This window comes from Acinonyx jubatus, chromosome C1 (assembly GCF_027475565.1).
Source record: "Acinonyx jubatus isolate Ajub_Pintada_27869175 chromosome C1, VMU_Ajub_asm_v1.0, whole genome shotgun sequence".
In the NCBI taxonomy this organism is placed as follows: domain Eukaryota; kingdom Metazoa; phylum Chordata; class Mammalia; order Carnivora; family Felidae; genus Acinonyx; species Acinonyx jubatus.
Window position 1 is genome coordinate 29,961,888 of NC_069381.1, and position 24,343 is coordinate 29,986,230.

General features: G+C 41.6%; 1 protein-coding gene across 18 annotated transcripts in view; it reads left to right on the forward strand.

Annotated features, from left to right (window-relative positions):
* The window catches only part of MACF1 (microtubule actin crosslinking factor 1), a 328,483-nt gene that overhangs the window by 127,638 nt on the left and 176,502 nt on the right, over positions 1–24,343 (forward strand). For 11 of the 18 annotated variants that reach the window (XM_053211857.1, XM_027059590.2, XM_053211901.1 and 8 more), the window contains exons 4-6: positions 10,341–10,430; positions 15,122–15,199; positions 18,768–18,860. In XM_053211857.1, the coding sequence (XP_053067832.1) occupies positions 10,341–10,430; positions 15,122–15,199; positions 18,768–18,860 (261 nt within the window). Of the gene's footprint in view, positions 1–10,340; positions 10,431–13,016; positions 13,113–15,121; positions 15,200–18,767; positions 18,861–24,343 lie in introns of all 18 variants that reach the window. The other 7 variants (XM_027059599.2, XM_053211918.1, XM_053211859.1 and 4 more) reach the window with 1 other exon arrangement.

The window sequence follows — 24,343 nt, forward strand, 5'->3', positions numbered from 1 at the left end:
CTCTCTCTCAAAAAAAGGACATAATAATAGAGCCATTTCCTGTATTCTTTCCTAAGCCAAAGACCGAGTACTAGACACGTTCATCTGGATGTCACTCAGACATATCTTATATTCAACACATCCCAAATTGCTAAATATTTTCACTCACGTACCTAGCTGTCCAAATTAGGAACCTAGAATCGTGCTATTTTCAGCCTGCCAATCATCCCCTTGTCACCAGCTCCAGTCACTCACTTCCAACTCAGAAAATGCTTGCATCTGACTTTTCCTCTCTATCTCCATGACTTCTGTTCTAGTCTAGGGCCTCTTCAGCGTGCCTTGACCACTGTAATAGTTCCCAATATTGTTTTCTGTAGTAACAATGTTAAGGAAAATAGTTTACTGAGTGCTTCCTGTAAAGTGGACATTCTGTACTAAGTCCCTTACATGCATTATCTCATTTAATCCTCACTGACGATTGCTGTAGACTCTATAATTTTCCCATTTTATCAATGAGGAAAATGAGGTTTAGGGAGGTTAACTTGTTCAAGGTCACACCACTAGAAAGAGACAGAACTGAAATTTTAGAATTCAGGCAGCCTAAAGTCTAGAACTTGTGCTGTTAACATCAGTAATGGCCCCGGCTTCTGCCTACGTTTCCAGCCTCAGAGTGTTGAATTTCCCTCCTACCTCAGGCTCTTGCTGAACCATGTGCCATGCTATCTTATGACTCTGTATCTTTGCTCATGCTGCTTTCTCTGCGTGGAGCCTTCTCCAGCTCTGTTTTACTTGCATAATACCAATTTAACACCTCCTCAATAAATATTTTCCGGAATCTCCCATATGGAATTGACTACCATTTTCTTTGTGCCCTCACTGTATTCCTTACATACTTCTGTTACAGTATTTATATACATTCCATATTTTCTGTTTGATTGTAACTTGAAGGCAGATCTTATGTCTTATTTTGTTAGTGTCAGAAGAAAGAAGAAAGGAAGAGACACATGGAGAGAAAATTGCTATTCCCCTCTAATTCCTTCAGTGTGTACCATTTGCCCTCAGTTTGGTGACACAGAACTCTATCATGATGCAGAACCCTTCCCAAGCTGGTTCCAAGCTGCCCAGCTTCATTTGCAGGCATTCTCACCTGTGTGGCCTGTGCTTGGTCACATGACACAACTCAGTGCTCCCTAAACACTGTGTGCTTTCACACCTCTTTGCTTATTCATTTCTCTCTCCTGGGAATGCACATCCCAGTGTCCTCTGCCTGGCCATCACCCACTTATCCTTTAAGGCCCAGCTCCAATATCACCTTCCTGAGAATCTGACCTCCAGTCCTTAGGCTAAATTAATTGCCACTCTCTGTTCCACACCACTTTGAAGTGATGCCTCGTGTGCTCACTCATTGGTCTCCTCCGTCGGTGCACTCACTGAGGGCTAGGGTTTGTATTGTACTACTTTGTCTACTATGTACTGCACCACAGATGTGAGAAGTACCCAGTATTTGTTGCCCTGAGTAAATAATATTCTAATAGTGCTTTATAGCTTATAAAGCACATTCTTATCTGGCTTGATTCTTATAATAACTGAAGGAAGTAAAGGTTTTTTGTTTTTTTTTTTTTAATTTTTTTTTCAACGTTTTTTATTTATTTTTGGGACAGAGAGAGACAGAGCATGAATGGGGGAGGGGCAGAGAGAGAGGGAGACACAGAATCCAAAACAGGCTCCAGGCTCCGAGCCATCAGCCCAGAGCCTGACGCGGGGCTCGAACTCACGGACCGCGAGATCGTGACCTGGCTGAAGTCGGACGCTTAACCGACTGCGCCACCCAGGCGCCCCGGAAGTAAAGGTTTTTAATCCTCTCGATGCTCACAACTAAGGAAAGTGAGAGTCAGAATGATAAAGTGACTTTCCCAAGATCATACAGATCATACAGCTTGGGATCATACATCCCAAGATCATGGAAGGATGGAGCTAGGGATCACTCACAAGTCTCATGATGAAAATTACTTGTTCTTTCTACTAAATATGCCCCCAATTTATTTTTTCATGCCTCATCTCTAACAATCAGAAGAACTGAATTTATCCTGACTCGGGCTTGTCCCTTAAACTTTGTACTTTGAATACAAATGCACTGGCTCGCTGCTGTTGCTGGTTGGACCTCTGCCTCAGTGCTGTGTGATGACAGGAGGCCCAAGGAGGGAGAAACCAGATGAATACAGTGGAGCATTGTTAGAAATTGGAAGCTGGCCAGAACTTTACTTCAGTCCCCGGCTATTTTTCATCTCTTCTCAGACACCCAGCCAAGGGCATTTCTCATCTAGGGATATTTCAGAGGGAGTCACTGCTAATCAGAATCACTGCTCCATGCTGGCATCCTTTGAACTTTGGTCTGAGAATTACAGATCGAGATTTGCTTTTTGTAGTTCAGGCATCCCTTGCTGTGCTCCCCAAGTACACCCAGATTAACGTGGCCATTGGCAAGTAGATGGATATAAGATCAAAGCAACCAAGCCTCCTAAGTTCTGGATTTAGTTGACCTAGGATCCCTTGGATCCCCAGCTATCTCTGTGGGAAACAGTTTGTTGTGGAATAAGCAAATTAATTCTTCTTTCTTAGTTGAGAACACTGTTGGTCCAATCTTAAAAGAGATTTGCTAAGGCTGTTAGCATCTTAATATATAAGTAACCTAATTTAGAATGCAAGCCTACAAACCCAAGAGTTCTGAGCATATACTAGAACCATCAAAAGGAAAAATCTAGAGTTTTGTTATTTAAAAAAAATTTTTTTTCAAGTAGACTCCTCACCCAACGTAGGGCTCGAACTCATGACCTCGAGATGAAGAGTTGCATGCTCTACTGGCCAAGCCAGCCAGGCACCCCCAAATATCCAAAGTTTTAAAAGAGCGCGGGTCTTTCACAGGTAAAAAGTCTGGGACAATTATAATCTGTTTTTTAGCATTAGCTTTTAGGCTTTTCCTCAAGGATAAATTTGGCCATGGAATCAATATGGAATTCCCCTTACAGTTTAGAAATCTGAGTTCAGGGGCACCTGGGTGGCTCGGTTGGTTAAGCATCCAACTTCAGCTCAGGTCACAAGCTCCCGGTTCGTGTGTTCGAGCCCCACATCAGGCTCTGTGCTGAGAGCTCAGAGCCCAGAGCCTACTTCAAATTCTGTCTCCCTTGCTCTCTGCCCCTCCCCTACTTGTGCTGTGTCTCTCACTGTCTCTCAAAATGGGGTAAATGTTAAAAAAAAAAAAAAAAAAGAAATCTATGAATTCAGGGGCGCCTGGGTGGCTCAGTCGGTTGAGCATCTGACTTTGGTTCAGGTCATGATCTCACGGTTCATGGGTTCAAGCTCCGTGTTGGGCTCTGTGCTGACAGCTTGCTCAGAGCCTGGAGCCTGCTTTGGATTCTGTGTCTCGCTCTCTCTGGCCCTCCCCCGCTCACTCTGTGTCTCACTGTCTCTCTCAAAAATAAAATAAAAACATTAAAAAAAAAGTTACTAGGTTCACTTTTACATACCCTGTACCTTTTATAAGTGTAGATGAGAATAAATAACATATTCTTCTCTTTAAAACTTTCTTCTCTGACCTGTTTATCATTCTTCAACATAGTTTGGGTCAAGGAAATTGAGCTGCTTGTGTTTCTTTTAAGTCTTAGAGGAAAGGTTTTTTTGATCAGGGTTTCTGCAGGTGTCAAAGAATACCACATGACAATCCTTGGTTCTCTTTGGGAAAGGAAGAGGTCCTCTTAATATGTCCTTTCTACCCTTCAAGCATCATGGAAGCCTTGTGAAGGGAAAGAACACTGAACTTGGAGTTGGGAGACAGTGATGGACACTTCCCATATCAGTGATCTTATACAAGGTACCTAACTTGACCAGGCAACACTTTTCTCATCTGCCAGCTGGGAGTGTTAAAATCCCTTTGGGCCAGATTCTGATTCCAAGTACCCAAGTGCAGTTTGTTCCCTTTGCTAAAGCTACTCAGAAATTTGGGGAAGCTGTTTCTTTTTCTGTAACTTCAAATTAATCTTTTTTTTTTTTTTAATGGGCTCTACACCCAACACGGGGCTTGAAATCATGACCCTGAACCAAGATCATGCATCTCATGCTCTACTGACTGACCCATAACACCCATAACTTCAAGTTAATCTGTAAAGAACTGGGAGAGCAGAGCTTTCCTTAGCTTATTGATGCACAGGAATTGAGGAGGACTGGCCTCGGTGGACTTGATCCCTCAAAACATAGTCATTCCTTAATTTTTAAAAAATAGCTATTTTGAGATTTAATTCACGTAGCCTACAATTTACCCATGTTTAAAGTATACAATTCAGTGACTTTTGGCATATTCAGAGTTGTGCAACAATCACCACAATCCATTCTAGAACCCTTTCATCATCCCCAAAAGAAACCCTGTACTCTTCACTCATCACCCCAGTCCCTCTGTACCATCCCCAGCCCCAGACAGCCACTAATCTACTTTCTGACTCTTTAGATTTGCCTATTCTAGATATCTTTTATAAATGGAATCATACAATATGTGGTCCTTTGCTTTTTGTAACTGGCTTCTTTCACTTAGCATAATGTTTTCAGAGTTCATCCACATTATAGCATGTATCAGTATTTAATTGCCAGATAATACTCCACTGTATGGATGTGCAACATTTTGTTTACCAATTTATCAATTGATAGACATTTGGATTATTTCCACTGGCTGTTATGAACAATGAATGCTGTGAACATGCATTCATTTTTTTTTTTTCCTGGACAGATATTTTCAGTTCTCTTGGATATTCACCTGGGAGTAGAATCACTGGGTCATATGGTAACTTGTGTTTAGCTTTTTGAGGAACTGTCAGACTGTTTACCAAAGTGACTGTACCATTTTATATTCCCACCAGCAATGTGTGAGGGTCCGTTTCTCTATATCCTCATCAACAGTTATAGTCCATCTTTTTTATTATAATCATCCTCTTGGGTGTGGACTGGTATCTTACTGTAGTTTTGATTTACATTTTCCTTATGGCTAATGATTTTGAGCATCTTTTCATCAGTTTGTTAGCCATTTGTATATATTCTTTGGAGACATTCGCTAATGTTGACAGTGATTTTCACAGGGAATGCAAACAGGCAAAAACCTGAGTAGCTGAAGTTATTCACTCATCTTTTTGTTGACAGAATAGCATGAGTATTAGTTGGAGAAAAAGATACATATTGATGATTCCTGATCAGTCTTGGCTTTGACTGCCTCTGAAACATCTGATGCTTGGTCCACTGGACTTTTCCTTTTCCTTTTCCTTTTCCAGTCTTATTGAGACAGAGTTGACATACATCACTGTATGAGTGTAATGTGTATAGCACAATGGTTTGAGTTACCTATATTATGAAATGATTAGCAGTAAGTTTAGTTAGCATCCACAATGTCATATGAATACAATAAAAAGAGAAAGCAAAAAAAGAAAAAAAAATTTTTCCTTGTAATGACAATTCTTAGGATTTATTTTTAACAACTTTCATATATATCATACAGCATTGTTAGCTTTTTTTTTTTTTTTTTTGGCTATTGGACTTTTTCTTTTATCTTTTTTTTTAAAGTTTATTTATTTTGAGAGGAAGAGGGAGAGAGTGGGGGATGGGCAGAGAGAGAATCCCAAGCGGGCCCCACACTTAGTGCAGAGCCTGATTTGGGGCTCAGTCTCTTTTTTTTTTTTTTAACGTTTATTTATTTTTGAGACAGAGAGAGACAGAGCATGAATGGGGAAGGGGCAGAGAGAGAGGGAGACACAGAATCGGAAGCCGGCTCCAGGCTCTGAGCGGTCAGCACAGAGCCCGACGCGGAGCTCGAACTCACGGACTGAGAGATCGTGACCTGAGCCGAAGTCGGCCGCTCAACCACCTGAGCCACCCAGAAGCCCCTGGGGCTCAGTCTCTTAACTGTGAGATCATGACCTGAGCTGAAATCAAGAAAGAGTTGGTCGTGGGGCGCCTGGGTGGCGCAGTCGGTTAAGTGTCCGACTTCAGCCAGGTCACGATCTCGCGGTCCAAGAGTTCGAGCCCCGCGTCAGGCTCTGGGCTGATGGCTCAGAGCCTGGAGCCTGTTTCCGATTCTGTGTCTCCCTCTCTCTCTCTGCCCCTCCCCCGTTCATGCTCTGTCTCTCTCTGTCCCAAAAATAAATAAACGTTCAAAAAAAAGAAAATTTTAAAATAAAAAATAAAAAAAAAAAGAAAGAGTTGGTCGCTTAACCACCTGAGCCACCAGGTGCCCTGCTATTGGACTTTTTCTTAAGAGATTTATGGAAAACTTTAGAGGCAACTTGATATGTGCAGAAGAGATAAAGACTTTGGAATGGGGCAGAATTGGAGACCTGGATTTTATTGGCCTGATCGTTTACTAGTTGTGTGATCTTGGGATGTGAATTGAACCCTCCAAATCCCATCTCTGTATCTGAAAATTTTCTAACATAGAAGCACTGGTGTTAGCTAGTACTTTATCCATCTGTAGGCAGAGCTGTGCCCAATATGCTTCAGAAACACTATTGTTCTCTGTTATTGAAAATTCTCAGGAAAAAAATGCTCCCCTCCCTTCCCCCATTATCTCTGTCTATATCTATCTTTTATAGTTTTTCATAGTTAGTCATTATAACCAAAGACTGAGAGACAAAATAAACTCATTTCACCTAAGTTTTTTGTAAGGTGGTTGAATTTTGCTATTTGCAGGTGTAAAACATAACTGGCATTTTTAGAAGGAGATATTGAGGCCTTGATGTGAAATTAACTTTGTATTTCAAAATACCACCTTTTTCTTTTTAGTACTCGTGGTATTTAGTGTCCTTTTGATAATATGATCTCACTTGGTCCTCATTCCTATTATTATTCATTTAAATAATTATTCAGTGCCCATTCTTGATTTTAATACCTTATGCTCAGGTCTTACCTATCAAAAATAAGTCCCTCATTGTCATTTCTCTTTTTAACCCTTAACATCAAGTACTTCATATTTTCCCACTTTATTTATTTATTCATTTTGAACTTTTAATTCTTTTTATTTTTTTTATTTGAATTTTTAAATTTTTTTTTTAACGTTTATTTATTTTTGAGACAGAGAGAGACAGAGCATGAAGGGGGGAGGGGCAGAGAGAGAAGGAGACACAGAATCGGAAGCAGGCTCCAGGCTCTGAGCCATCAGCCCAGAGCCCGACGCGGGGCTCGAACTCACGGACCGCAAGATCGTGACCTGAGCTGAAGTCGGACGCTTAAACGACTGCGCCACCCAGGCGCCCCTATTTTTTTTTATTTGAGAGGGAGAGAGAGAGGAAGCGAGTGGGGGAGAGGAGCAGAGGGAGAGAGAGAGAGAGACAGAGAGAGAGAGAGAGAGAGAGAGAGAGAGAGAGAGAGAGAGGGAATTCCAAGGAGGCTCCATGCTTAGTGCAAAGCCCAATACGGAGCTCCATCCCATGACCTTGAGATCATGACCTGAGTCACCCAGGCACCCCTCACTTTTTTATTTATTTTTTTTAACCCACCATTCATTTATGATCTGATTTCTATTCTACCACTCTCTAGAAAACGATTCTCACAAAAAACACTGTTATTTGTAAGAAAACTAAAAAACACTTTCTTGGTCCTTATCCTTGTCCTGGAGCATTTGATACTAGCAATAATCCACCCCTTCCTCGATCACCCTTTCTTGTTTTTTTGCCTACTTCTTTCACTGCCTTTTTCCACCCTGTCCTTTGTTGATTACTTTTCCATCTCCTGCCTTCTAATTTTGGCTATTCCCGCAGGCTCAGTCCTTAGCACTCTGTCTTCTTTCTTGCCCCTAACCCAGAAAGGCCAACATTTCCCATGTCTTTAGCTAGCACCTCTCTGCATATGACTTCTAAACTTAAGTTCTCAGCTGACCCAAATTGAATTCTGGTATTTTCAGCTGCTTCCAGAACATTACCGTTTGTAGCTCCTTTTCTACTCTTTTAAATTCAACATATTTAAGGGGCTCCTGGGTGGCTCCCAGTCAGTTAAGTGTCCAACTCTTGATTTCAGCACAGGTCACTGTCTCACAGTTTGTGAGATCGAGCCCCACGTCAGGCTCTGTGGTGGCAGCTTGGAGCCTGATTGGGATTGTCTTTCTCTGTCTCTTTCTGCTCCTCCCCACACCCTCCCCCTCAAATAAATAAATAAACTTTAAATAAAATAAATTCAGTATATTTAAAATTGAACTTACCAAATCCATTCTTTCCAACCCTCATGACCTGCTTATGCAACCATGGTGCACCATGGTTGCGCAAGCTTGAAACCTTGGACCCACTTGATGGAGAAGTCTTGAAATTTTGGAGCCACTGGTGTGCTGGAGCTAGCTTACATGGGCTCATGAGAACTGAATACTAATTCTGTGAGTTGGTTGCTAAGCACAGCCATTATGAAATATTAAATTATATAAGCTTACAATGAAATAAGTTATATTTAAAATAATGGTAATAAATACTCAAAACACATCATCTCATAATTATTTTACTACATGTTAATATTTTCTATGCTCTTGAAGTTAATTACGTATGCTGTATCTCTGATGGAAAAGTATATAATGGTGTGCTCTTGTACATTTCTTCCTGACATCTCTTTTAGTGATAGTATATTAGTGGCTGGAAATTGGTCATGGTGGGAGTATTTACATGATGGAAATCAACAAATGCTACAAGTCTGAGCTAGATGTGTTATTTTGTTTAGACTTAAAGTGGTGGAGAAAATGTTAATATTGCAGATTAAACCAAAAAGTGTGTTATACCTGTATTCACATTGTGAATAACACAAAAATTAAAGAAATGTTCCTTTGAAGTTTGAAAGCTATTACCCAATTCATCATGAACCATTTTCTCCAACTGGGTAATCTACCCATCACCTTCCTACTCCTTTACTCACACAGGTACAAACACGCATCTTGCATGTTTTCACCTCTGTACCTTGTCTTCTGTGGTTTTCCATCTTCTGTCTTTCTATCAAAACATTTTCTAATCCTTCCATTTCTTTCTCTTCCAGGAAGTCTCCCCAGATATTTCCAGCCTTTATCTTTTTTTTTTTTTTTTTATTAAGTAATCTCTGCACTCAACTTGGGGCTTGAACTCATAACCCTCAGATCAAGAGTCACATCCTCTACCAACTGAACCATCCAGGCACTCCATAGCCTTTATCTTTTCGGACTCCCATTCTGTTTGGAATGCTAGAATATTACAATTGGAAGTGACTATAGTACAGTTTTCCACTCAGATGTGGAAATCCAGTATCCCAGTCTCTGCTTGAAGAATTCAGTGACTAGAAACCCACGACTTCTGAAAGTAGCCCTTTTTATTGTTGTCTAGACAATTATTTGTATTGAAAATTAATCTTCCTTATGCTTGCCACTACTAGTCTTCTGATTCTGTGTTGTGTCACCCCATGGAGTTGTCACTGGACTTGTAACAAACCAGAAAACCTATTTCTGCTTCCTGCAGCTATGTGACTTTAACTTCTCAAGGTCTCAGCTTCCTCAGGCCCTTCGTGGATACAAGAATAAACTTCATAGGGCTGTTGTTTGGTTTAAATAAATATAAAATAAGATTATGGCTGATTATAAAGCATAGTAGTTAATGGCAAAGACTAAATTCAGAAAGACCAACCTGAGGCCAGTTTTCCCACTTGTGATCTTGGGCAAGTTATTTAACACTCTGTGCCTCATTTCCTCACGTGTAAAATAGGAATAACACCTGCCTTATCAATGTGAGAGAGAGATGAGATAATGTGTACAGCATTCAGCATGGTGTTTGACATGGACCACATATTTTTCCAAAGTGAGATCTTTTTTCCCATAGTTTCAGTTCTAAAATTGGAATTATTTTTTTCACAAGGAAAATAACCCTCAAATTCACTATTAGAAATATTTGGTAAGAGAGGAGTTAAAATATAGGTACATCCTGTCAAACACCGGGTACCTAGCATTTTTGTTTCCTTTGCACTCTAGAAGGCTTTTCTGATTCTGACTGGACTCCTCCATCTGCATTGGTCATTGAATCACATTTTGGTCCATAATAATTCCTGAGAGGTTTCAGGATGGTGACTCTCCATCTCCTTGTCCAGTCTTTCTTGAACATTGTTTAGAGTTGGCTAGAGTATGTAGTGGATCTGGCTTCTATTTTAAAAACACACATACATTTCTGGTAAGTGTTACATTTCATATGTATTGTACTCCAAAACTGAAAATTCCTGAATTTTATTATTTTTTCATATTTCAAATTCTTTAATCTGTGTTTACCTAGAATCAAAAACTCTTGTGTAGATAATAAGAGATTTTAAGACCAAATAAAAATCTGTTTCATTCTCATGCACAGGTCCGCAAGCACATCAATGATCTTTATGAAGATCTGCGGGATGGCCACAACCTAATCTCTCTGCTGGAGGTCCTCTCAGGCATCAAACTGGTGAGCTTCTCTCTTCTTCTCATGAGTGACCTCGCAAACATGGCCCTGTTAATGACATACCAGTCCATCGTGTTGAATGCCAGGACAGTGGCCGCCACTGCCTGCTCTCTGTTACTTGGGAGAAAGAAGTAGAAGACATTATTGGTGGACTTTGCTTCTAAGTCATACTTACAGTTTTAAAATGATGTAGTTTCATCTTAATGTGAATTGATGTGTCATATTCTCATTTCTTGATGGAATCAGGTATCGGTTTTATTCCTTTCATATGCATTTTTTTTCTCCTTATTTGTTCTTTATCTACTTGTTGGTACACTATTTCAGGAACAATAGATTCACATTTAAAGATTTTTTTTAGTGGGATGCCTGGGTGGCTCAGTCAGTTAAGTGTCCAACTCTTGATTTCAGCTCAGGTCATGATCTCGAAGTTCCTGAGTTTGAGCCCCGCATTGGGCTTTGCGCTGACAGTGTGGAACCTGCTTGGAATTCTCTCTCTGCCCCTCCCCTGCTCTTAGGCGTGCACTCTCTCTCTCTCTCTCTCTCTCTCTCTCTCTCTCTCTAAATAAATAAATAAATAAATAAATAAATAAATAAATAAACAAACTTAAAAAAAATAAAGATTCTTTTTAGTAAGGTATATTTTTCTTTCTAGAGTTTTCTTTCTAGTCTATATAGGTGCTCCTATTTTCCCATCTGTTGTGAATTGTTTTATTTTCTGTATTCAGCTAAGGATATGAAGTTTATATTAAAAGCCCTGGTATTTAAGGGTGCCTGGGTGACTCAGTCGATTAAGTGTCCAACTCTTGATTTTTGACTCATGTCATGATCTCATGGTTCATGAGTTCAAACCCCGAGTTGGGCTCTGTGTTGACAGCAGGGAACCAGCATGGGATTCTCTCTCTGTCTCTCTCTGTCTCTGTCTCTCTCTCTCTCTCTCTCTCCCTCCCTCCCCCCTCCCCTCCCCCTCTCCCTCTCCCTCTCCCTCTCCTTCTCTCTGCCCCTCCCCTGCCCACACGTGCTCTCCCTCTCTCTTTCTCTCTCAAAGTAAATTAATAAACTTAAAAAAAAATCCTAGGTATATAGAGTTATTGTTTCCAGTTCACCTCACTTTCTTCCTTCTTTGATTCACTGAATCTCAGAGGTTTGGAGAAGTACTGAAGTTGCTATCTGAACACAGTCCTGGATGCAGTACATTTGAATTCCTTGGATAATTAAATATGCCTGCCTACTCCCAAATGTGTTAAGTAAGCATTGCTTGTGGGAAACACCTATGTATCTAAAGACAAATCTGCCTGAGCTTCTTGGCTTATCAAAATAACCCCACTTGTGGGTTCTTTGTTTTGAGGGGGGTGGGGTGGACAGAGAGAGGGAGAGAGGGAATCCCAAGCAGGTTCCATGCTGTCAGCACAGAGCCTGACATGGGGCTCTGTCTCATGAACCATGAGATCATGACCTAAGCCGAAATCAAGAGTCAGACGCTTGATTGACTGAGACACCCAGGTGTCCCAACATAGTTTTCATTTAGAAAAGTCCAGGGGTAAATACTGGAAACATCTCTGGGGGAAAACATGAACTGTAGTAACTCAAGCATTCATTGCCTTTGGTGAATTCTTAGTCACATTTGCTGTTTTTGAAGAAGGGAATTTAGCACATTAGATTTTGCTCCTTAAGTATTATTCACCTTCTTCAAGGATTGGGGCTTGGCTTCCCATGGGTCCTTTGTTTTGGTTTCGCATCTTTTTTGTCTTACGGTAGAATTACTTTTATGATTTTTCCCCCTGAGAGAGCCTGAGTGGAGCAGGGGCAGAGGGAGCGAGGGAGAGAGAACCCTAAGGAGGCTCTGCTTCCACTGTGGGGGTACTCAATGTGGGGCTCGATCTCATGACTGTGAGATCATGACCTGAGCCAAAATCAAGAGTCAGATGCTTAAACTGACCGAGCCACCCAGGTGCCCCTACTTTTATAATTTTTAATGGACTTACATTGACAGATGCTTTTATTAGCACAGCCACTACTGGCAAATTCCACTTCTTATCTGGCCCTCATTTATAAATCTCATAAGTAATCGTAATGTCACTTTCACATTGCTGGACTTTAACTCACAAAGTTACATTTTGGGCAATTTGGCTGGGATATTTGATGAACTTGTAGGGATTTTATATTGAAAGTGATTCTTTTTTGGTGACGTTGCTTATAAAACTGTCTGAAAACACTCCAATCTAATTTCTTTGCCTAACCTTTGAAAACATGCAAGTTGTTTATGGAGATATTCATAGCATATCATCTTTTCACTGAGAACTATCCAGATACCTCTTTCATGATTATTCTTAGAATCTCCTTCTCCTTTAGTTGATTCACAAAAAGAGAGAATGGGCAGCCATGGAGAATTGAAGATGTGTTTCAGACTAAGTGTTCAATATAACTATGTGATCTGGTCTTGATACGGTTTTGCATGTTTTGGGTTGTGGGAGGGTATTTTCATATTTATTTTCACTTTTAAAAAAAAATGTTGCATTCATTTCCTTCTCATTTTTGTGTTGTGAATTTCCTGTCCCTATGTCATGTTTTTGCCTTGGTTGGTGGCCAAAGGAGCCAGCAGGGCTGAAGACCCTCCGTCTCGTGAGCATGCCCTCCTGGCGCCATACAAACAGCGAAGAGCAGGAGGAGGAAGATGAGGATGATGTAGTAGGTCCTCCTGGGATGCCAGGATCCCAGCCAGCACCGCAGGGCCATCAGAGAGTCTGAGGTTCTCGAGGTCTCCAAGTACCTCAGTTACCAATCGCCTTCTTCCCTCTGCACCTGGGAATTTTCGGTCCCAAAGAAAGTGGTTAAAACTAATTGTGCCTCTTGCCACTGTTAGATGATCCTGGAGTGGGGGTTGTTTTGCTTATCTGAGAGTGGTTGGCACAAAAAGAATAATGGTGTTTGGAGGTGTCAAGTGCCTTTGTGACCTAGAGACCAGTAGCTTTCTTGGTGGCCTTGCTGTGTTGTCTGAGTCTGGATTGCAGAACTGTGGAAAGTTTAGTTGAAGGCATGACAGTTAATTGCTCACGGCTCCACACTTGAGACTAACTCTCTCTCTCCACCCTCTGTAGCCTCCAGGTTCTCACCACACACCATGTCATTTGTTTTCAAAACAGCCTGTAGTTTGCAAAGCACTCACTGCATGGAGATACGCTGCTTTGGTCAATAATATCTCTAGAGGACAGAGATTTTAACTTGCATGTTCTTAGGGTATTTATTTTTGGTGGGAAGTACCAAGGAATAAAGATAAGAGTGTGTGAGAAGGGCATTTCCTGTTTGTGGGCCCTAAATTATAGCCCGTAATCTTTCTCCAGAAACAGGGATTAAGCAATATCCCTGTTTCCTGTCCTCTTAAAGTCATTTTTCACCTCTTTAGAATCTCCCTTCCCATTGCCTTAGACTCTTCACTTTGATAGGCTCTGTCATCCTCAAAGCCATGTTCACAAGTAGTTTAGCTGAAATGACTGAAAGAGGTTCTTGCTAGAGGATTTTCCTAAACCTTTGACTTAAGAAGTTATCCTGTGGCCCAGAGGCGCCTCAACATCTCTGTAGATTATCCTCATTTGGGAGTGTTGTTTAGAAGTGTTGGGGGCATCTCCCCTTATCTTTACACGCATTTGGTTACTTTTTGTGTTTCAACCTGGGATGAAGTTTCCTCTGTACAAGCACCTGGCCGCATAGCTACCTTATTCATCAGCCTTTAATTAGTACCACTTTGACATTTACAAATGAGTTGGGTATATATAATCTAGTAAGAGTGATGTTTCAGTCCCAATTTTAGTAAAATAAAAGCAACATTGGAAAATGAGCAGGAGAAAAGGTTCCAGAGACAGATAGCCACCCCTTGCATGCTGTCACTGGATACACTGATTTTAGCCACATTTGGATGGATAGTAGCTGAGCTATGGACAGGGTACCAGGGGCACGGGATGGAGATGAGCTTCTCTCCAGTGGCTTGTATGACATCTGGGACTGAGAGACTAGCAGAAAATACCTTTCTTTGGAGTATCATTGTTGAGTGGCCCTACTCATCAAGGTTTTCATTGTTGTTGGTATTTCTTATTGAGGTCCAAGGTGACTTTTTTAAATGGACACCCATCTGCCTGGAAAATAGGTTTCTTCCTGATTTTTGTCTCTCGTTTTTGAGTTTTTCACTTGTTTATTGAGCATGTATAACTCTTCATTCCCTGGTTTAAAATTGGCTACCTCTAGCTTCTTTTGCCAGGTTTTTAATAAGGTTGGCTCTAATTACTGTGTAGTATGCAATTAGGACTTTCCGCCCTTTCCTTAAAATAGCATTTAACTGTGATTTTAGGAGCCACAGAGCCAGAGACTTTGTTCCCATTAACTGCACATCCAGAATCAGGTTCTGCCGTATATGGCCACAGAAGACCCTGTACAGGAGCTGCGGCACTGATTCGACACTAGTAGTCTACCCACACTGTGTGTTCTCAGGAGGCACAGTGGGAAACCAGCATCATGGAGGCCTCAGCATGGTGAAACACACACAGGCCTTGCCACTAAGGGGTGCTTTATGTAATGCTCCCCTGGCTGGCTTCAACCACGAGGAATTCTGTGTGGTCTTTCAGTCCCTGAAATGAAAAAGGATGGGGCTCTGCATGGGTAAACTGATGTAGCTAAAATTACCATCTCTTTTTGTTTGTTTGCAGCCCCGGGAGAAGGGCAGGATGCGTTTTCATAGGCTCCAGAATGTGCAGATTGCCCTGGACTTCCTAAAGCAGCGGCAGGTAAGACACTTCCATGCTTTCCCTATTCTGCCATGGAGTGTTGACATTTGACCCTTACTTAGGAATGTTTTCAGTGTCCCTAGTGAGCCCTTGGTAATTGCTCCATCTGGCCCAGTCTGAGTCTTGTTTGCTGGTGAACGATTTCATTATGGCTGGACAAATCATTTGGTGGTCCTTGCATAGAATCTAAGGCCTTCCTGAATGGGAGAGTGTCAACAGAGAAGAGCAAGATGCTAAAGATGGAAACTTATGGACTCACCTAAGGTGGGGGTCAAAAGGAAGATGGAAAATAAATTGTCAAAGAAGATGGAAAAAAGTACCTGATCCAGGAAGAGGAGAAACCAGAATGCTACATGATCCTGAAGAGTAGATGAGGGGCTGGTCAGGATTGGCCATTGTGTTGGTGCCACATGAGGTCTGAGGCCGACAAGCATTGGTGACTTGAGAACAGTCTGAATAGAGCAGAAGAGCTCTTGGCGTTAGCGGGTTAGAGCAGTTTAGTGGGCCTGGATATAAGAAGGGAAAAAAGTTTTCCATGTGTTTTTACACATAGGAGGAGAAGCCAGTGAAGAGAGGCAGACAGGGATGAGAGTGAGGAGGAGTGCCGACAGTGACAAAATATCAGCCCTGGGAGATGCCACAGAGAGGTTCTAGCCCAGCGTCTTCATTTCCTAGATAAGGAAAGTGAGATCTGGCGGGGTGAAATGACCTGCCCCAGAGCGCACAAGCTAGAGCAGAGCTGGGACTTCCACCCAGGCCTCCTGCCATGGAGTTCAGTGTTCCTGCCACTGTCCGTGCTGTTTCTACACACTGCCCCTCCCCCTGCCCCACCCCTGCTTTCTAACGGATGGAAACAAATTCAGGGATTGAGGGTGAGATCCTGAGCACAGCTGGTGTGGTTATCTTTGAAAAAGAAAAGGAAAATGCCGCTTTCTTTGAGATACAGGGAAAAGGAAGGAGGAGGGATGAAGATGCAGGGGTGGGGTGGCGGGAAGGAAGATGGAAGAGGGGGTCAGAGAGTTTGTCTGCTTGGAGCCAGTTGAGTGGAAGAGATCGGTCTAGCTGTGGGTGCCAGGCAATCACTCAGGCCAAGCTGGACGTTGAATGGTATGCATATTTTTAGAGTTAGTTCATTTTCATCACTCTTATCAGTATTTCTCATTAACTTGGGAAATTCTTTCTCTGTGCTCCCAGAGCAGTTTACTTTCAATATAACATCTACTACTTTATTATTTCTCTGTTTGCTCTCATGTACTGCAGGCCCCGTGAGGACCGGAAACGGGATCTTCCTCCACAGTTTTCTCTTCATCACCTGGCATAATGAATGGTCCTTAATCGACACTTAATAAATATTTGTTGAAATAAATTGACAAATGAAAAGTGGTGGGAGAATTAGAGGCAGTGTTTAGGGTACTGGAGAAAGCAGCATTAGAAATGTCTGTGTGTAGAGCTGGAAGGACCCTGGGGGTTCTTAATAGGCAAGGGAGAATGAGAAGAATCGATTAGCTACAAGTCTAAATAAGGACCAACGGTAGATATGGTTACTATGATCAGACTAAAGTATGTGCAGATAAGAACAGCGGACTCAGAGAAGGGCAGGGAGAACTCTAGAACAGCTCTTGGTAATGGGGAGGTCTAAGTTGTAGTTGTGTAGCTGTCCGAAGTAGAGGAAAAGCGTAAGTCCTCAGAATGGAGAACGTACATGAATTGTGCAGATGGGGTGATATTTGGGTCATTGAGATGAGTGCTAATAAGATCACCACTTTTAGGATTTAGGTGCTAAAGTCATCAAGGGTTAGTAGAGATTGGAAGGTTGTTTGCAAAGTAGACTTCAGAATGGAAGGGGCAAGCTGATGGGAGTGGGGCTGAGGAATGTGGACATGGCTAATACCACATCCTCCCAACTGTGGGTCAGTGATTGGTGATTAGAAAACTGTGTTCTCGATCTAGAAGAGTAGCCTCTCCTACCTGCAGTATACAGAAGAGGAATGGAGATACAGGTGTCTTAGTTGGTTCAGGCTGCTGTAACAAAAATACTATCATGTAGGTGGCTTATAAACAACAGAACTATATTTTTCACAGTTCTGGAGACTGGGAAGTTCAAGAGTAAGGTACCAGCAGATTCAGTGTCTGCGAGGTCCTGTTTTCTGGTTCTTAGACCACAGTCTTCTGGCTGTGTCCTCGCATGGTGGAGGGGCAGGGGAGCTCTCTGGGTTCTCTTTTATAAGGGTGCCATTCCCATTCATGTGGGTTTCACCCTTGTGACTTAATCACCTCCCCAGGGACCACCTCCAAATACCATCACAATGAGTGTTAGAATTTAACATATGAATTTTGGAGGGACACAAGGATTTCACCTGTGGTACCAGGTCACTGTTGGTGTAGGGGGAGAAGTGAGGTCACCAGAGTTCTTTAGAGACACATAGGTTTCAGTTCAACTGAAGAGATAAAGAGAGGCCAGCTCAAGGGCAGTTTGTCACAATTGAATGGGAACTCCATGAGGGTCTGACAGAAAAGGCTCGCAGGGGCTGGGCTGCTTTTCCTGGTGCTCTCACAGTTTCAACACTGAAAGTCCCACATCCCGGGAAATCTCTCAGTTTCCAGCATGTGGGACACTTGGTCACCCTAGCAGCGGATAGGGCCTGTGTCTCTATGCACATTGTGTTATTAGAATGAGATTTTACAGGTAAAAACAGATGCTAGTGGAGGCATGGGCAGGTGTGGATATCTTCAGCAGAGGAGGGAAAATGGAGGTGAGAACAGGCCAAAGAGTAAGGGAGAGGGGCTTGCTATTCCCTCCCATGGGAAAAAAGAAAGAAAAAAAATCAGCGCTGTGATGACTTAATAAAAAAGCAACTCACAATACCATGTGCTTATAAGGTTGCCTTGCTGATAGGAATGCAAAATGGTACAATCATGGGGGAAGAGAGTTTGGCAGTTTTGTCTAAAGCTAAACATATACCATATGACCCAGCAGTCCCACGACTGGGAATTTACCCTGTAGAAATGAAAGCATATGCTCATGAATCTAGGAGCTTTATTCATCACTGTCCCAAACTGGAAACAACCCGAATGTTCTTCAGTGGATGAATGGGTAAACACAGCATAGTCTGTTGATACGATGGAATACTACTAAGCAGTAAAAAGGAGCAAACTAGTGATACAAGTAACAACAAGGATGGAGATCTCCAGGGCACTATGCTGAGTGAAAAAAAAACCCAAAAACCCAGTATCAAAAACTTAAATACTGTCTGATTCTATTCATACGACATTTTAGAACAAGTAAGATGGGGAACGGATCAGTGGTTGGCAGGAATTAGAGGTGAAGTCAGGGTGTGACCACAGAGGAGCAGCATGAAATCACCTTGTCAGGGTGACAGAAGTGTTCTATTATTCTGACTGCGGTGGTAATTATGCATCAATACAGACGTTCAGACTCATAGAGCTGTACTTGCGTACATACACCACACACAATCAGTTTAGTTGGATATAAGGATGAAAATCTGCAAAAATGAAATCAAAACCAAAAGTCCCAGAGCTCTGAGATCAGCCTCTGTTTGTTTTCCAGGTGAAACTAGTGAATATTCGCAACGATGACATCACGGATGGCAACCCCAAGCTGACCCTGGGCCTGATCTGGACCATTATTTTGCACTTCCAGGTAGGGCCTGTGAAGTTTGGGGTCATTGTTGCTTGGCTTGGATGTTGCCTAGAAGGAACTAGAAGATGTGCAACCTTCCATGGTTAGCGCCAAGCCTTTCTTCTCTGTGTGTGGCCGTGAACAAGGGTGAGAGTAGAAGTAGCCTGGGGACAGAGCTATTGCGGCCTAAACCCAGAACTTCCTGATCATTGCATGCTGAAATAGGATTTTTCACTGGTTTGTGTGTTGGCCGGTTGTTAGAAGTCTGCTCAGTTGGGTCAAAACTGACTCTATGGGGACTCACAGTTATGGACCGTTTGATGCTTTTAGAAGGGTGGGGTGAAGGGTTGTAATCCTGCTTTGGTGTAGACTTTTCCTCATCTCTAATGATCTTAAAACAAGCCTGGTTAATTATAGCACTGCCTTAGTCACTTTGGGGTTCTGTAATGAAATACAGGTGACCTTAGAGATATTGCAGATTTGGATCCACCACAATAAAGCAAGTCAGATGAACTTTTTGGTTTCCCCGTGCATATAAAAAGTTATGTTTATACTGTAGTCTGTAAGTGTGCAATAGCATTGTATTTTTAAAAAGTGTACAGACCTTAATTAAAAAATAGCTTATTGTTGGGGCGCCTGGGTGGCTCAGTCGGTTAAGCGTCCGACTTTGGCTCAGGTCATGATCTCGCGGTCCGTGAGTTCGAGCCCCGCGTTGGGCTCTGTGCTGACTGCTCAGAGCCTAGAGCCTGTTTCAGATTCTGTGTCTCCCTCTCTCTCTGACCCTCCCCCATTCATGCTCTGTCTCAAAAATAAATAAACGTTAAAAAAAATTTTTTTTAAATAGCTTATTGCTAGAAAATGCTATCATCTGAGTTTTCAGTGAGCCATAATCACTGATCACCATAACAGATACAATAATAATGAAACTTTTGAAATATTGGGAGAATTACCAAAGTGTGACACAGACACAGGTGAGCAAATGCTGTTGGAAAAATGACACAGATAGACTTACTGATGCAGGGTTGCCACAAACTTTCAATTTGTAGAAAATGCAGTTTCTGTGAAGTGCAGTAAAGTGAAGCACAATGAAACAAGGTGTGCCTGTACCATAGATTAGGTGGCTTACACAACAAACACCTTGTTCTCATGGTTCTGGAGGCTGGAAGTCTGAGATCAGAGTGTCAGCATGGTCAGGTTCTTGGTGGGGGCCCTATTCCTGGCTATCTCCTCACATGATCTTTCCTTGGTGCATGGGTACAGAGAAAGAGATCTCATGTCTCTTCATCCTTTTGTAAGGGCATTCATGGGATGAATTCATCCCATGAATGCCCCCAGCGTGGGGGCTCTGCTTTCATTACCTCATCTGAAACTAATTACCTCTCAAAGGCCCCCACCTCCAAATATATCACGTTGCAGGTAAGGGCTTCAACACGAATTTTGAGGGGGCACTAACATTCAGTCCACAGCAAGCACCTTAGCAGCTGGGTTTGTATATGGGCTGGTAAGCACAAGCTTGTTGCTTCCATCATACTCAAGAGCAGTGACATCTTGGTAGTGTTCACATGGTCACACAGCCTTGTTGCTGCTCCATTCCTAAGAAGGCAAATCCTTTTCAAGTCTGGATTGCTGTTGGAAAAATACAGCCTTATTTTTATAAAAAGACCATCTTGAATCATTTTAGCCCAGCCAAACAAAGCTGTTTCTCAGACAGCTCCCCCATACACAGTCCCTGTATATGAAGCTGATAGATTAGAGGGAGCATTTTTTGAGCAGGTAAGAAAAGAAGGCTAATATAAATAACTCAAGGAATGGACTCCAGGGACCCAAGTGACTGTGATGTCCTAGTTGGGGCATTAGTGCCACCTGCTGGTTAGAAGCAGAACAGCAGATGTCCCAGCATTCCTCATTACCTGAGAAAATTGAGTTTGGGGCTTATTTCTTGTGGCTCTGGTTTGGAGCCAGTGCTGGCAATCTGGAAAGTGTGGAAGTAACATGTATTTTTGTGCCATCACAGGGTGTCTTTAAGCATGCTTTGGATATAGGGATAACCAGGAACATGAACTTGGCAGGTGTGCCTTAGCAGGGTGGGTGTAAGAACTTTGCTGAGCTTTCATGGAGCAGTAGAGGTATCCCCTTAGAGCCCTTAAGAACAGAGGAGTGTTGTTGTTGTTGTTGTTGCTGTTTTTAGAGAAACTGTTTTGGCCGTTTGTATTTTTGCCACAAACTTGTCCCCACCGTGAGTCCCAGTGTCGGTCTCATAGATGTGAGATAAGAGGACTCTGTCTACACTATGTCTCTATTTATCTTGACTGTAATTCAATCTCTTTTTAAAAGGGAGACTCATAGGCCAAGGAATAAAAACTGAATTGGTTAATCAAAACTTTGCTGGGACAGAAGAGATGGAGATAACGGAACCATTGTTTTCCTGAACAGCTCCATCAGGAAAATGTGTACTTTCTCTTTCTTTAAAAATTAAAAAAAAAAATTTTTTTTATGAGAGAGAGAGAGACAGAGCATGAGCAGAGGAAGGGCATAGAGGGGGAGACAACAGAATCTGAAGCAGGCTCCAGGCTCTGAGCTGTCAACACAGAGCCCGATGTAGGGCTTGAACTCAGGAGAACCGTGAGATCATGACCTAGGCCAAAGTTGGATGCTTAGCCCAACTGAGCCACTCAGACGCCCCTTTCTTTAAAAATTTCTTATGAAAACCTTCAAATTTGATAAAAGTAGAGAAAACCGTGTGAAGAACTACCATATACCTATCACCTATCCCGACAGTTCTTAACTCATGGCCAGTATTATTTCATCTATATCCTAATCCACTCCTCAAACCCCAGTAGGTTATCTTGAAAGAAATCCCAAACTTCATGTAATTTCTTCTGTACGTAGTTCAGCATATATCTCTGAAAGATAAAGATTTCTTAATTAAAAAAATTTTTTTAATGTTTATTCATTTGAGAGAGAGAGAGAGAGAGAGAGAGAGAGAGAGAGAGAATGAGTGAATTAATGAATGAATGAGCGAGGGAGGAGCAGAGAGAGAGGAAGACACAGAATCCAAAGCAGCTCCAGGCTCCAAACTGTCAGCATAGAGCCTGTCACAAGGCTTAAACCCACGAACATGCAAGATCATGACCTGAGCCAAAGTTGGACACTTAACTGACTAGGTCCCCCAAGTGCCCCTAAAGACTCTTAATTTAAGCAAACTAGTATAACACTGTAAAACTCAATAATTTCTTAAAATCATCAAGTATCTGATTAGTGTTCAGATTTCTCCAGTTACTTCATTAAAAAAAAAAAGTTGATTTCTATGAATCAGAATCCCAACAAAGTCTACATATTGCATTAAATTTTCCCTCCCCCCAACAATCCATTGAGGAAATCTGGTCTTTTGTCCTTTAAGGTTTATAAAGATGTTGATAGCATCTCTGTGACATCTTCCATCCCTCTGTTGTATTGCTTATCAACTGGTGGTTTAGATCTAGACCTGAGGCTCAATCACGTTCAGATACCTTTAGGGAGGATGTGGAGGGCAAGGATGGTGATGTTGAGTAGTATACGTCTGCTGCTGAACATGTGGGTTCAGCTATTATCAGCCTGATCATCCAGTCCCTATTACATCTTCACCTAATAGTTTTAGCAATCACTCATCATTGTTGCTAGTTCCACTGTTTCATTAGAAGTTACAGGGGTGCCTACAGGGGCTGAGTTGGGTAAGTAGCTGACTCTTGATCTCAGCTCAGGTCTTGATCTTAGAGTCGTGAGTTCAAGCCCCTCACTGGGCTCCACGCTGGAGCCTACTTTTTAAAAGTTGCAAAATGGTGCTGCTCAAATTCCTTCATTCCTTTTTGATTATTTAGCTGGATTACTTCTATAAAGAAGAACTTCACCTCAGCAATTACCCTAAGAGATATCTCCTCTAGGAAAGGGCAGATACAAAGATCTCCCTCTGTTTACCAGTTTTCAGCATAATTAATTGGTTCCCTAAGATTCTCCAAAGATAAGAAAATGAAAGTTTTTTCATTTTTTTTCTTAGTATCACTTATGACTCCTGGGTTTTTAAATGTGTTCCAATAAAATACAGCTATCATTCTTCCTAATACTCCACTCCATCTTTGGCCAATGAGAGCTTCCTAAAGTGGACTCTGAGTCTTTTGGCATCATCTCCATAGTCCTTTTTGATAATCTCCTTTATTTCTTGTGATGAGATGTTCCAGACTCTGTGTATTTCCTGCCCAAGGCCTGAAATTAGAAATTTCTTCAAGAAACTCTCATTCTTTATTGACCACAATCTGAATGCTACTGGGTTGGTCAGTTTTTCTGTGGACAGAGCTAGCTAATAAGTATATTTTCCTTATTTTAAAAAACCATGAATTTATACTGCTATCTCTCATTCAAACTTAAAATTACAGAGTTATTTTAAAAAGTTTATTTATTTTTAGTAATCTCTATACTCAGTGTGGGGCTTGAACTTATGACCCTGAGATCAAGAATCACATGCTCTTCTGACTGAGCCATCCAGGCACCCCCAAATTATAGTTTTATTTTAACTTCTTTGACTTTATATCTTTTTTACTCATGCTGAAAATCTTGATCCTAACAACAGTAACATATTACTTACTCCCTTTTCCATATACGTACATACACGTAGATGTGTGTACAATCACATAGACATATTACATGTATTTGAACCAAAACAGCAATCTTAGTGTTATTATTAACAATATGATTACTGAGAAGTTTGTAATTTTTCAAAAGTTTATTTATTTATTTTGAGAGACAGAGAAAGTGTGAGTGGGGCAGGAGCAGAGATGGAGGGAGGGAGAGAGAAAATCCCGAGCAGGCTCAGCCCTGTCAGCGCAGAGCCCCATGTGGGGCTTGATCATGACCTGAGCTGAAATCAAGAGTCGGATGGTTAGCCAACTGAGCCACCCAGGCACACTAAGAAGTTTGTGATTTCTTTATAGTTTTCATTGTCCTTTGTGTATATCTCCTAAGAATGTACACATAATTATATTTTAAAATCATTTGAAAAAAATTTCTGTGTTGTGAAGCTATTAATTCAGTACACAATTAGGTTCATTGGTTTTTATTTGCCTCCAAATTTTTAGGGATTGCTTTTCCCCTTTCCATTTTATTTTATGTTATATAGACCATCTATGTTGTTCCAAAGGGAAAATTTTGAAGTGCATGTGAGGTGTACTCAGAGAAGTCTAGCCTCCAGACCTGCCCTTTCTGTTGTTTCTTCTCCTTTCATATAGTTTGCTGACTGTTTTAAAACACCTTTTTGGTTGCCATTCTATTGTTTGTTTATTTTAGGAAAATACTCAAAAATGACTTTATTGAGGTTTACATACCATAAAATTGACTCATAGTCATCATACAATTCAATGATTGTTATGAGTTCTACAACCCTCACCATAATCCAGCGTTAGAACATTTCCATCATACCTGGAAGACCCTTCTGTCCATTTACATTCCCCCCCTTTTTCCTCCTCAGCCTTAGG